The 12976-nt window shown below is 44.0% G+C and overlaps 1 protein-coding gene across 1 annotated transcript in view; it reads left to right on the top strand.

Moving 5' to 3' along the window:
• Positions 1–1314: 1314 nt before the first annotated feature.
• The window catches only part of WDR88 (WD repeat domain 88), a 38902-nt gene continuing 27240 nt past the window's right edge, over positions 1315–12976 (top strand). The window contains exons 1-6 of the mRNA XM_056862365.1: positions 1315–1407; positions 3454–3564; positions 5558–5592; positions 7402–7465; positions 9456–9594; positions 11484–11613. Of these exons, the coding sequence (XP_056718343.1) occupies positions 1315–1407; positions 3454–3564; positions 5558–5592; positions 7402–7465; positions 9456–9594; positions 11484–11613 (572 nt within the window). The remainder of the gene's footprint in view (positions 1408–3453; positions 3565–5557; positions 5593–7401; positions 7466–9455; positions 9595–11483; positions 11614–12976) is intronic.

Raw genomic sequence — 12976 nt, 5'->3', positions numbered from 1 at the left:
AAGCACCTCTTGGCTTGTACAGTTTCCTCAATGCTGGAAACCCATGATAATCTGCCCTCCCCTTACGTCTGCCATTTGGGGCAGAACGTAGGGCTGCCAACTCCAGGCTTGGAAATACCTGGAGATTTTTGGGGTGGGGCCTGGGGAGGGCAGGGTTTAGGGAGGGGAGGAACCTCAGCAGGGTGTTATTCTGTAGAGCCCACCCTCAAAAGCAGCTATTTTCTGCACGTGATCTCTGTAGTTCAGAGATCAGTTGCGATTCCAGGAGATCTCCAGGCCCCCTCTGGAGCACAGCCAAAATAAAACAGTGCCCTCCTGAGGAGAGTTATACCCTTCCAAGTTGATTTAAATCAAGTGGGCTTAGGAGAACGTAACTTTGTTTAGGATGGCACTTGTCTAAAGTTCTCAGAATTGTGCCTTGGGACTTATATAATAGCATGCCCATTAGGTGTTTTGGAACCCAGGCAGGACAATGCTGCTGCAGTTGTCTTGCTTGTGGGCTTCCTAGAGGCACCTGGTTGGCCACTGTGTGAACAGACTGCTGGACTTGATGGGCCTGGGTCTGATCCAGCAGGGCCTTTCTTATGTTCTTATTATAGTTATATATAATTATATTAGGTGCTGTGGAGCAGAGGCAGGACAATGCTGCTGCAGTCGTCTTGCTTGTGGGCTTCCTAGAGGCACCTGGTTGGCCCCTGTGTGAACAGACTGCTGGACTTGATGGGCCTGGGTCTGATCCAGCAGGGCATTTCTTATGTTCTTATTATAATTATATCATATATAATTATAATAGGTGCTGTGGAACACAGGTGGGATGCTGCTGCAGTCATCTTGTTTGTGGGCTTCCTTGAGGCACCTGGTTGGCCCCTGTGTAGACAGACTGCTGGACTTAATGGGCCTGGGTCTGATCCAGCAGGGCCTTTCTTATCTTCTTATTATAATTATATATAATAATATTAGGTGCTGTGGAACACAGGCGGGATGCTGCTGCAGTCGTCTTGCTTGTGGGCTTCCTAGAGGCCCCTGGTTGGCCACTGTGTGAACAGACTGCTGGACTTGATGGGCCTGGGTCTGATCCAGCGCGGCCTTTCTTATGTTCTTATATTGGGGAGGGGGTGACGAGGCATTCCAGTGGAGGAGAACAAAAGTGGGGAAGGAAAAGGAGCCAAGCAGGCCAAAGGGGGTTAATTTCTGTCAGGCCTGCAGGGGAAAAGAGCAGCAAGGCGGCCAGCAAGGCCCGTTGCTAAGGGCCTGGGAGAGAAGCCCAGGGTTGCCCCAGGCAACGAGCAGAGGCCTCGGCGGCCCTGTGCAGGGATGGCTCCACCAGGGAGCCTCCGGAGGACCGCTTTGGACCCCTTAGCCGTCTCACCGCTGGAGGAGGAACAGGACCATGCCAGGCTAGCCAAGGTGCAGGAGGAGGGAAGCAGCCGTGGCGGGCCGGCTACCTTCTGGCTCCAGGAGGCCGCGGGTGGGAGGTTGCGGAGAGCCACGTTGGTCCGAAACCCTAAAGCAGAAATCCTAAAGCAGTCCTGTTCTATTAGGACCAACCAAAGAAAAAGAAAAATGGGAAGAGGGAAATGCCTGTGTATGTGGGGGGGGGGGGGGTAGGGTTGCCAGGTCCCTCTTTGCCACCGGCAGGAGGTTTTGGGGGAGGAAGGGGTTTGGGGAGGGGAGGGACTTCAATGCCATAGAGTCCAATGGCCAAAGCGGCCATTTTCTCCTGCTGAACTGATCTCTATTGGCTGGAGATCAGTTGTAATAGCAGATCTCCAGCTAGTACCTGGAGGTTGAAGGAAAAAAATCAGTACAACTCACTATATCCAACAATTCATTAACAACGTGCTAACAAAGAAACGACGACAATAAAGTGCAAAAATACACAATATATATATACAATTATAGTTATTTACAAAGTAGTTATCACAAGCATAATAGCAATCTCCAATTAACCAGGCAAGAGTCTAAATCCAAGGCAAAAGAAGAATTCTTCCAATCCAACTGTGGACGACAATATTAGAATAAATGGCATCCTTCTATGGATTTTTTCCCCCCGGACTTTGTGCCATTTATTCTAACATTGTCGTCCACGGTTGGATTGGAAGAATTCTTCTTTTGCCTTGGATTTAGACTCTTGCCTGGTTAATTGGAGATTGCTATGATGCTTGTGATAACTACTTTGTAAATCACTATAATTGTATATATATTTTGTGTATTTTTGCACTTTATTGTCGTTGTTTCTTTGTTAGCATGTTGTTAATGAATTGTTGAATATGGTGAGTTGTACTGATTTTTTTCTTCAGCTTATTGTCATCAGTACTGGGAGTATTTGTTACAGTACCTGGAGGTTGGCAACCCTAGTGGGCGGAGGGTTTGGGGGCAGGCTTCACAGCTCTGCCTGAAAATGGGCAGAGTAGAAATCTTGTTCGCGCTTGTGTGAGAAAGTGAAACTTGGGGGGGGGGGTCCCAAGTTACATCTAAAGAGGTATGCGTTTGGATGGTGGAAGAAAAATGTGCATGGTGGAAGGGGGGATGCTACAAGGAGTGAACATCGGGGGTGCATTAACTTATCACAAAATCCTCGGTTTACGTGAGACCAAATGTAACGTTTGAGGCAAGAGAGCCAGATTAATCAGAGAGTAGAAGACTGCATACCACATAGGGGTTGGCTAGGACACTGTTGTTGTACTATAGCCCCAGTGGCTATACCGCGTTGTTCTCCGTTTTATCTGCACAACAACCCTATGGGGTAGGTTAGGTAGCGAGAGAATGACTGGTCCATGGTCACCCAGCAATTGCTATGGAAGAGTGGGGCTTTGAACCGTTTCCCAGATCCTAGTCTTTGGGGACCAAAACTTAAGATGGACAAGGGCTGTTAGGGTTTTTTTTCCTAATGTATTTCATTTAAGTTGAGGTGTGGGATGCTTTGAAGGAGGGGATGTGAAAGACCTCGACCTGAGACCCCGGAGAGCTACTGCCAGTTTGAGTAGACAATACTGCCCTTGCTGGACCAAGTATAAGGCAGCTTCATGTGTTCAAAGTAACATAAAAAATTACTTGGTTATATTCTTGGTTGTGCATTAGCTTCCAATATGGTAATGCCTGATAGCAAACCCCCGAATAAGAAATAATTTCCTGCAAAAAAACCTGCCCTAACAAGTGAACTAGATTTAGAGAACTCTTCTGAGTAAAATGTCTCCCTAGTAAGGCAGCATTTTATACAAAGTTTGGATGTGAATGTTTTAGGGGAACAGGCAGCATAGCAATTTAAAGCAGACACCATTTACCCGGGTTTCATGTAAGAATGAGCGAGAGAACAAGAATGAATAATGTGTAAGAGAACAGAAGTTGTTTCTGATTAGATCATTTCAACTTAATATTCCCTCTTAGACTCTTGTATCTACAAAAAAAATCAGGGCAGATAAAAATGAAATATTTTGTTCTGTTTATTTCTAGATTCGTTGTAAGGTTTTAAAAGGACATTTGGATGCTGTGACCTCCTGTAATTTCTGTTTTGATGATACAAAAATTATTTCAGGCTCTTACGACTGTACAGTGAAACTCTGGGTAAGCTGTCACAAACCTGAAGAAAGGGATCACCCTGCTTTTACAACCTGACAGCCCCTTCCTTCCAAAGAGCCTTTATGCTCATCCGTTTAAATACTGCACCCTCAGCTGTATTAACCGGAAGATATAGAAATCTACCCTATTCTGACAGACTTTGCTCATGTTATTCAAAGAAAATTGACACATTATCTCATAAGAAGATGGAATGCCCCCTGTTTAAACACCACCGAGATAAATGGATTACCCCCATATTGGCGAGAATTCCTGCCCCCGTAAGAGACAAAAAGTCCTCTTTTTGCTGATGAATAGAGATCCAAACATAACATGGGCCATGGCCAAATATCCATCATATTTTCCTGTAAGAAATAACTGCTCAGGACCTATAGGTCATAGGAGCAAAGACGGGAAAGGAAAGGACTGCTTGAAAATCGCAGCCATAATTATCGTATTTAAAGAAAGACTGAGTCATTTGTGAAGGTCCAAAATAGATTAAAAAAAAATATGTCTAACATAATATTGTCGAAGGCTTTCACGGTCAGAGTGCATTGGTTCTCGTAGGTTATCCGGGCTGTGTAACCACGGTTACACAGCCCGGATAACCTACAAGAACCTATGTCTAACATGTTTGAAACTATGGCACATGCTTAATTAAAATGGCAACCTTTCCTACTTCTTAACATTTGGTTTGTAGATCTCACTTGCACAAGTACATAATGTATTGCAATGAAGACTAGAAAAGTTTTTGGCAGATAATATTAATGGCTATCCACGGCAAATAGGCAGCTTTGTATTCTTGGACCAATGACATTGGAAAACCAGAATGTATGGTAGGGAATAATATGTACAACCTATGTTGTGTGTGATTGTATTTTTCCCGTCTCCTGAATTGGTCTCTGTTGGGGAGAAAACACTGAGCTAAACTGACCACTAGTCTGATCCATTTTGCCATTCAAACCCCCAAATTCTGCACTCAGTTTATAAGCAGAAGTGTTAGAAATAGTCTAATGAAATATTTGTGTTGCTAATTAATATTTTACAATCATTATTGTTCATTATCTTAACATTGGATCGTAATCAAGACGTTCTATATTTACTGAAGGATATTTCTCAAAGTGCCCCTATCCAGACCTTTAAGGCAGAGCATACGGGACCCATTACAGAATGCTGCACGAGTCCAGATAACAAAAGGTGAATGAATAATGCAACAGTACTGATTATGTGTTGAACTGAATTGTACCTTTTCATCAGGTCAGAGGGGAAATGTTAAAACTTAGCAGTCCCAAGCAAGTTTCATTGGAAGTAAATCCCATGTTATTCAATGGTGTTTACTCCCTGGAAAATGCCTTTAAGGATTGTGTATGTGTGTGAAGTGCCGTCAAGTCGCAGCCGACTTATGGCGACCCCTTTTTGGGGGTTTCATGGCAAGAGACTAACAGAGGTGGTTTGCCAGTGCCTTCCTCTGCACAGCAACCCTGGACTTCCGTGGTGGTCTCCCATCCAAATACTAACCAGGGCTGACCCTGCTTAGCTTCTGAGATCTGACGAGATCAGGCTAGCCTGGGCCAACCAGGTCAGGGATTAAGGATTGTAGCCTTAGCAAATAAAACGTAATCCTGCCCAGTAAAGTATATAGAGAAGCTCATTGGCCTTACAATTTTACAAACACACTCAGTCATTTCCCCCCCTCAGTGGAAATCAATCTGTATATGACAAGTTTTGCACAGTTCCCCGATCAACATGCATTATGAAATTTAAGATGATTGAGGCTGGCTGAACACATGCTGATCCTGAGCCGTGAGGTGAAGTATAGAGTAGATGAAGGCTGGAACAAGTTGGAAGGATACATGGTGAGGCAGCCAAAGCTATCTATAATGCAAAGGGGAAAAAATAATTCCAGAACTTTGTACAGGCACACTTGCGGCAGGTAGGAAAAGAAGTAGGCAGCACCTGCAGATATGTCCCAGAGTGAGAATTTTACATGTATGCTCCTTAGATAGCTGGTATCAGTGAAACTGCTGGCAAATTTTGGTAGAGAGCCGGGGAAGGGTTAAGTTTGGTTTCTGCAAAGCACTCTTTAAACTGCTTTAATTCAAAAAAATATCAGTGCGTACCTGATTACAACACTTTTGCATTATGACCTATTAATTGAAATAGAAGAGACTTTAGCAACCTAATCTAGCTATAAATATGCTGCGTGCGAAAATCCATCATAATAAAATTGCCTTTCTGGTTGTCAGAAGATGGGTGTTCGAAATTTCTTGCCTCCTGACGTTTATTATTGCAATTGATTTTTAAATGTTTTATGAAAAAATGTGATATGCATGTTATTATACTAGTTTAGTTTAAAAAAAACAAAAACCCTAAAGGGTAATTTTGGTAAGAATCCACAGGCTGCCAGAAATTCAGGAAGAAATGCTATTTTGGTCTTAAAGATAAACTGTTATTACAGTAGATATAAGCAGAAATTTACCAGGTTTTGGTCAACATTACTGAATCATTTTATTGTATGGTGGGTCTTTTGTGGTTTTCGACTGCTGTGCCAATGACAGAAAGGTTACCAAGCAACATTTTCTGCGGCAAAATGCAAAGGAAAGGTAATCCTCATACCTTAGAGAACAATCCTAAGAAGATCTTCTCAGAATCCAATCCAGGTCTTTCCTGTGGGACTTACTCCTAGGAAAGAGTTCTTAATGATGGCGCTGTTAATTACTCTGAGCCCACTTCCAAGTCAGGAACTTTTCGTGGCATGGGTGGGCAAACAACATCGCCTGATATACAACATCCCTAAGGTTGCCAGGGTCCCTCTTCGCCACCGGTGGGAGGTTGTTGGGGTGGACCTGAGAAGGGCGGGGTTTGGGGAGGGACTTCAATGCCATAGAGTCCAATTGCCCAAGCGGCCATTTTCTCCAGGTGAACTGATCTCTATCGGCTGGAGAACAGTTGTAATAGCAGGAGATCTCCAGCTAGTACCTGGAGGTTGGCAGCTCTAAACATCCCATTAAGCCTCTATGAAAAGGACAGGACTTTTGTTTTCTCCAGGCTGTTAGCAACGTTACTTCCAGTGCTTGTACCTTAAGATGTTCCGTAGGGCCTGCGAGACATAGGTATTCCACCAGGCCTGTGGTTAGAAATCAGTTCCCCTGGAGAAAATGGCTGCTTTGGCAATTGGACTCTATGGCATTGAAGCCCCTCCCCAAACCCTCCCCTCCTCAAGCTCCACCCTCAAAACCTCCCGGTATTTCCCAACCTGGAGTTGGCAACCCTATCTGTATAGAACAGGGTTGGGAAAAACGTTGGCCTGTGTCCAGCAATCCAGCAGCTCTTGAAGTGTGTGTGTGCGTAAAGTGCCATCAAGTCGCAGCCAATTTATGGCAACCCCATAGGGTTTTCAAAGCAAGAGATGAACAGAGACTGTTTGCCATTGCCTGCCTCTGAGTAGCAACCTTGGTGGTATCTAGGGTTGCCAGCCTCCAGGTACTAGCTGGAGATCTCCTGCTATTACAGCTGATCTCCAGCCAATAGAGATCAGTTCCCCTGGAGAAAACGGCTGCTTTGGCAATTGGACTGTATGGCATTGAAGTCCCTCCCCTCCCCAAACCCCGCCCTCCTCAGGCTCCACCACAAAAACCTCCCGCTGGTGGCAAGGAGGGGCCTGGCAACCCTAGTGGTCTTCTATCCAAGGACTAACTCAGGCTGACCCTGCTTAGCTTCCAAGAACTGATGAAATCGCCAGCTATTTCTAGCACTTTCACTCTCCCACTGCAGGCCCCCAAACAGAAGGGAACATGAAGCAGATGTATCGAGAATTGATGTTGCTCTTTTGTGCGTCATTTTTAGGTTGATAACAGCATCATATGATAAAACGCTGAAGGCCTGGGATATAGAAACCGGAAAAGTGCTTGTGGGTATTGATTTTTCGACAAGTCTGTTTGCTTAACTATAGATTAGTCCTTAGTTTCCCTTTAGGGCAGAACTAAAAGTTCACCTTAGAAAACATGAACCTGGGAACCCATGGAGGGTAGTCCCTGGAGGGAAAGAGGCTTGGTGTAGGATCCAAGCATGGTTCCATGTTACCATTTATTTATTTGAAACATTTAATAGCTGCCTTTCTACCTTGCTTAACTCAAGGTGGCTTACAACTGATGTGAGGCCGATCTGGCTGCAACATCTGTCACCCCGTTGACCGCCAGGGTTGTACCCTCCTCTCCCCAAATCCTTCCATTCAAAAATCTCCAGGTATTGCCCCACCCAGAGCTGGTGTCGAAGCAAGACACTAAAATAATTCCCAGAGCTGTTGAGTTCTTTATTGTACGATTGCAAGAGACAGTAAAAGCAGAAATCCCGGGAGGACGGGTTATCTCTCCCAAGTACATTTAGAGCCCCCCAGACAAGCATGCACAACTAGAACTTAAACTTGGAATTTTCTCGTGAAACTGACTTCTTAGTATATTTTCTTTGCTTGATCCAGACCAGTTAGTTCTAGTCTCAAGGTCACTTATTTTTGCAGTCACAGCACATCCCATATGACTTCACCATTCTAATATGTTTCCACTTTGGTTCATGTTTACTTCCACACTAGCAGCCCTAGTGGGGTAGTATTGTGTAGGAAGAGGGGCGCATTACAAGTTTGTACAAGGCCCAGATAATTGGAGCTTGGCCTCTGCTTGGGTGGTGATTGAAATAGGAAAGTGGTACGTGTGGAAAGGTTAAATTCCCCTCCTGCCCCATAGTATCTCTGCCTCCAATCAGTTGTTTCCAAAGCAGCTATACTCTGAAGACCTTATTAAATTATTAAAGTTTTTGTCTTTGCTGTAAAAAGAAATGCAGTTAATAGCATTGGTTGTAAAACGTAGAAATTCATTCTATTTTATGTTTTGATATTTGATTTTGGCTCTAACCAGAATTAATCTTGGGTGAGTGACTTAATATCCTTTATTGAACAGAATGTGCAAACCCTTGTATGGTAAAGGATAAAAAAGAGCAACATGAAGGTGTTTCTGTCTTGCAAAGAATATTATGAATTCTTAGGTCCAAACAGGACAAGCTACAGAAGATGCTGGAGTTCTATTCTTCTTTGTGACGGGAAAAGAAGCTGAGGGATAATTTCTATATGAAAAATGGTACATGGAGAAAGGGGGTTATTCATACCCCTCCCCTCTTGCTATTGCTCCAGTAAAATTTGTAGTCACCCACTCACACCTGCATTTCAGATAAAACAAAAATTCAGCTCACATTAGGATTGCCAGGTCCAGGTTTTCGGGGTGGAGCCTGAGGAGGGCAGGGTTTGGGGAGGGGAGGGACTTCAATGCCCTAGAGTCCAATTGCCAAAGCAGCCATTTTCTCCAGGTGAACTGATCAGCTGGAGATCAGTTGTAATAGCAGATGATCTCCAGCTAGTTCTTAATGGAACTGGAGATAACAGAATTCTTTGCTTAGTTATTATGGCTCCATTTCATGTGCATGTTTAATACCTTCAACCCAGCTAATCCTAGACATCTCTAAGTCCCATTGAAATACGTTAACTCACATCTAATCCAAGAATAGGGTTGCCAGGTCCCTATTCACCACCGGTGAGAAGTTTTCGGGGCAGAGCCTGAGAAGAGCAGGGTTTGGGGAGGGGAAGGACTTCAATGCCATAGAGTCCAATTGTCAAAGTGGCCATTTTCTCCAGGGGAACTGATCTCTGTCAGCTGGAGATCAGTTGTAACAGCAGGAAATCTCCAGCTAGTACCTGGAGGATGGTAACCCTACCCAAGAACCATGGCCTTTAGTGAGTCTTAGCAATCATTGACTTTAGCTGGATCAGAGCCAATGTGTGTCTATTGGATTGAACCTTCTCCAATCATTAAACCTTAAAGCATGATTTCAACAGCTTTTGTGGTCTTCTGCAGTGGTCTGTTGAGCAGGATGGTCTTCTAACGTCATGTGATGTTTCTCATGATGGTAAATACGTTGTCTCTGGTTCGGATATGGAGAACGCCTTATGCCTCGTCGATGCAGCCACTGCTGAACAGGTGGCGTACATCAGAGGTAAGTAGGGTTGATATCCTTTTCTTTAAACTGCTTCTTGCTCTCATTTTGGAGGGATTTTGGGCAGGACTGTTATGCTGTGCCATTGTCTTGTTTGCATACGGATGGATATATGCGATCACCGCAGTTCTCACCCTTCATCAACATCCTTTCAGCAGTCCGTGATTGTGTTCTTCCGGCTTCTCTTTCAACTCCCCTCGTACAGACGGATCTCTTGCAACTGGATGCCTTCTTCATCTGCTTGGAAGGATCAAATCGGTGTGCATGCTGTTTAATCCCAGATTGTTTAATATTGCTATTACTTTCCCCCGCTTTCCTTTTTGCTCAGTTACAGACCATAACCTGATGCAGAACACATCTGAAAGCCTCACAGTGCAATCCTAAAGACAGATACACCCTTCTAAATCCATTGACTTCATTGGACTTAGAAGAGTATAACCCTGGTAAGGACTGCACTGTCAGTAACTCTTGATGTATGACTCACCTTGAGACTTCATAGATGTGTGGTTATTAATTGCAAAAATCAAGTAGTAGGTGGGTAAGTAAACCAAATACAAGGCAATAATGCTTTCACCATTTTGTGCGTGTGTGTGTGAAGTGCCGTCAAGTCGCTTCCGACGCATGGCGACCCCTATCATTAATACTACTGAATTGCCATGTTTCTCTTTTGTTTTGCCAATTCAGTATTTCTAGGCCATTTATGCATGGGAGGTTTTCCCTTGGATTTGCCGCTTTCTAGATTCACATTTTCCCCATCTGAATTCTCAAAACTCTGCATGGGGGCTTATTGTTGAGTTTTGAGAATTTGGATGGGGAATTTGGATGGGGATGCCAACTTGGAGGGCTTTAAGAGGGGAGTGGACATATTCATGGAGGAAAGGGGTATTCACGGCTATTAGTTAGAATGGATTCTAGTCATGCTGCATACCTATTCTCTCTAGTATCAGAGGAGCATGCCTATTATATTAGGTGCTCTGGAACACAGGCAGGATGGTGCTGCTGCAGTCGTCTTGTTTAGGGGCTTCCTAGAGGCACCTGGTTGGCCACTGTGTGAACAGACTGCTGGACTTGATGGGCCTTGGTCTGATCCAGAACTGTTCTTATGTTCTTAAAATGTGCATCTGGAGAGCGGCAAATCCAAGGCAAAACCTCCCATGCAGAAATGGCCCTAGTGTTTATTTGTTGTTGCTATTCCTTTTTTCTTTATCAAACCCGTTTTCTTTGGAGTTAGGATAATCACACCAGTTCTGTTTTACTTTTATATCCAGTACTAAAGGCAAGAAATAAAGTTTGAGTTCCTGTTTTGTGTTTCTGAACTACAGCAAATTGAATTTTCTAAAATATTCAGTTGATGAAAAAGTAATTGAAAGCGAGATGCGGCTAGCCATCAAAAATAGCCGATAGTTTACCCTGTGTATAACGAAATGTCCCTGTCTCAAAGAGCTTAGATTCTTAACATATAGAGGATGGTGTCGAGTTGTTTTCTGTTGCCCCAGAAGGTTGGACCAGAACCAACGGGTTGAAATTAAATCAAAAGAGTTTCTGTCTAGACATTAGGAAGAATTTTCTAACAGTTAGAGCAGTTCCTCAGTGGAACAGGCTTCCTCGGGAGGTGGTAAGCTCTCCTTCCCTGGAGGTTTTTAAGCAGAGGCTAGATGGCCATCTGTCAGCAATGCTGATTCTATGACTTAGGCAGATCATGAGAGGGAGGGCATCTTGGCCATCTTCTGGGCATGGAGTAGGGGTCACTGGGGGTGTGGAGGTGGAGGTAGTTCAGAATTTCCTGCATTATGCAGGGGTTTGGACTAGATGACCCTGGTGGTCCCTGCCAACTCTATGATTCTATGATCTTCAAAGGTGCAAGCTTATGAGGACTTTGTCTGTTTTAGAGCACCACAGAAGTACAGTGAGAAGATGCCGTTTTGACCCTCACAACCACCGAATAGCTACGGTGTCATCTGACATGTCTATAAAATTCTGGGATATCCTAGCCCAGGCCACCACAATCACAGTTGAAAAGTAAGAAGCAGTGAGGCAGCTGATGACATGGCTATCGCTTAAGCATTTTTTCTTCATGTAAAATGGACAGAGGGGAAATTGTTACCAAACGTATATAGGAGAAAACAAATGGATTCAGTCAACCCCTAGGGTCATACCAAAGACAAAACCTTGGAGAGCAATCCAGCTAAGGCAAAACACTTTTATGTCCTGCTGATTACAGAGGCAGAGTTATAAGGATGGTTCTAGAGGCGCTTATATAGGCATTAAAACAGAACGTGAGGATTGGCATGCTTGGTTTTGGTATTATGCAAACATTCATGATCTAGTGCTGTTAAAGCTGCCCTTTGAAATAAATAGAAAATTCGTTATCGCTTTCATGCCTCAGACGTAGGGTTGCCAGGTCCACCTTCGTCACTGGCAGGAGGTTTTTGGGGCGGAGCCTAAGGAGGGCGGGGTTTGGGGAGGGGAGGGACTTCAATGCCATAGAGTCCAATTGCCCAAGTGGCCATTTTCTCCAGGTGAACTGATCTCTTTTGGCTGGAGTTCAGTTGTAATAGCAGGAGATCTCCAGCTAGTACCTGGAGGTTGGCAACCCCTCTGACGTGAAACATTTGAATAATCCTATTTTGAATTTAAATCATAACTCATGTAGCTTTGTTGTCCGCCAAAGTTCTTGCAACAGTTCCCCACTTCAAATATTGTAGGCCTGACACATTCACACATTGGAGATGTTCTTTCCGAAACACCATGGCTGCTCTCAGCATTGGATTTTATTTTGCTCTTGATTACCTTTTGCTTTTATGTTTGCTTAGTTTGCCAATAGCTACACGGTTTCAGGTAAGAAAGAAAGAGTTCGATGCCAGGTACGTAAAGAAACTTCTATTATAATTTAGTGGTTTGATTTTTAGGGGGGAAAATATTTTTGTGCTTTAAAGAAGCTGCGACTGCTCAAGAGCTAAGAACACACTCTTTTGAGGCTCTGAGTGAAGAGAAAAAATACTTCCACATTCAGAGCTGCTTCACATTTTCAGAGAAGACACATCCATAGCAAGAGGCTATTTTTTATTTTACAAAATGTATATCCCGCTTTCCGTCTCACAACGACTGCCAAGGTGGCTAAACTGATTAAAAATATACAATAAAAATCACATTAAAAAAACCTTTAAAACCAACCAGAAAGCATTACAAACCTTCCCTGGAGGTTTTTAAGCAGAGGCTAGATGGCCATCTGTCAGCAATGCTGATTCTATGACCTTAGGCGGATCATGAGAGGGAGGGCACCTTGGCCATCTTCTGGGCATGGAGTAGGGGTCACTGGGGGTGTGGTGGGGAGGTACACATGAACACATGAAGCTGCCTTATACTGAATCAGAACCTTTGT

Source organism: Euleptes europaea, chromosome 17 (genome assembly GCF_029931775.1).
Source record: "Euleptes europaea isolate rEulEur1 chromosome 17, rEulEur1.hap1, whole genome shotgun sequence".
In the NCBI taxonomy this organism is placed as follows: Eukaryota; Metazoa; Chordata; class Lepidosauria; order Squamata; family Sphaerodactylidae; genus Euleptes; species Euleptes europaea.
Note: the sequence above shows the minus strand (reverse complement) of the source record. Positions and strands in the feature narration are given on the sequence as shown.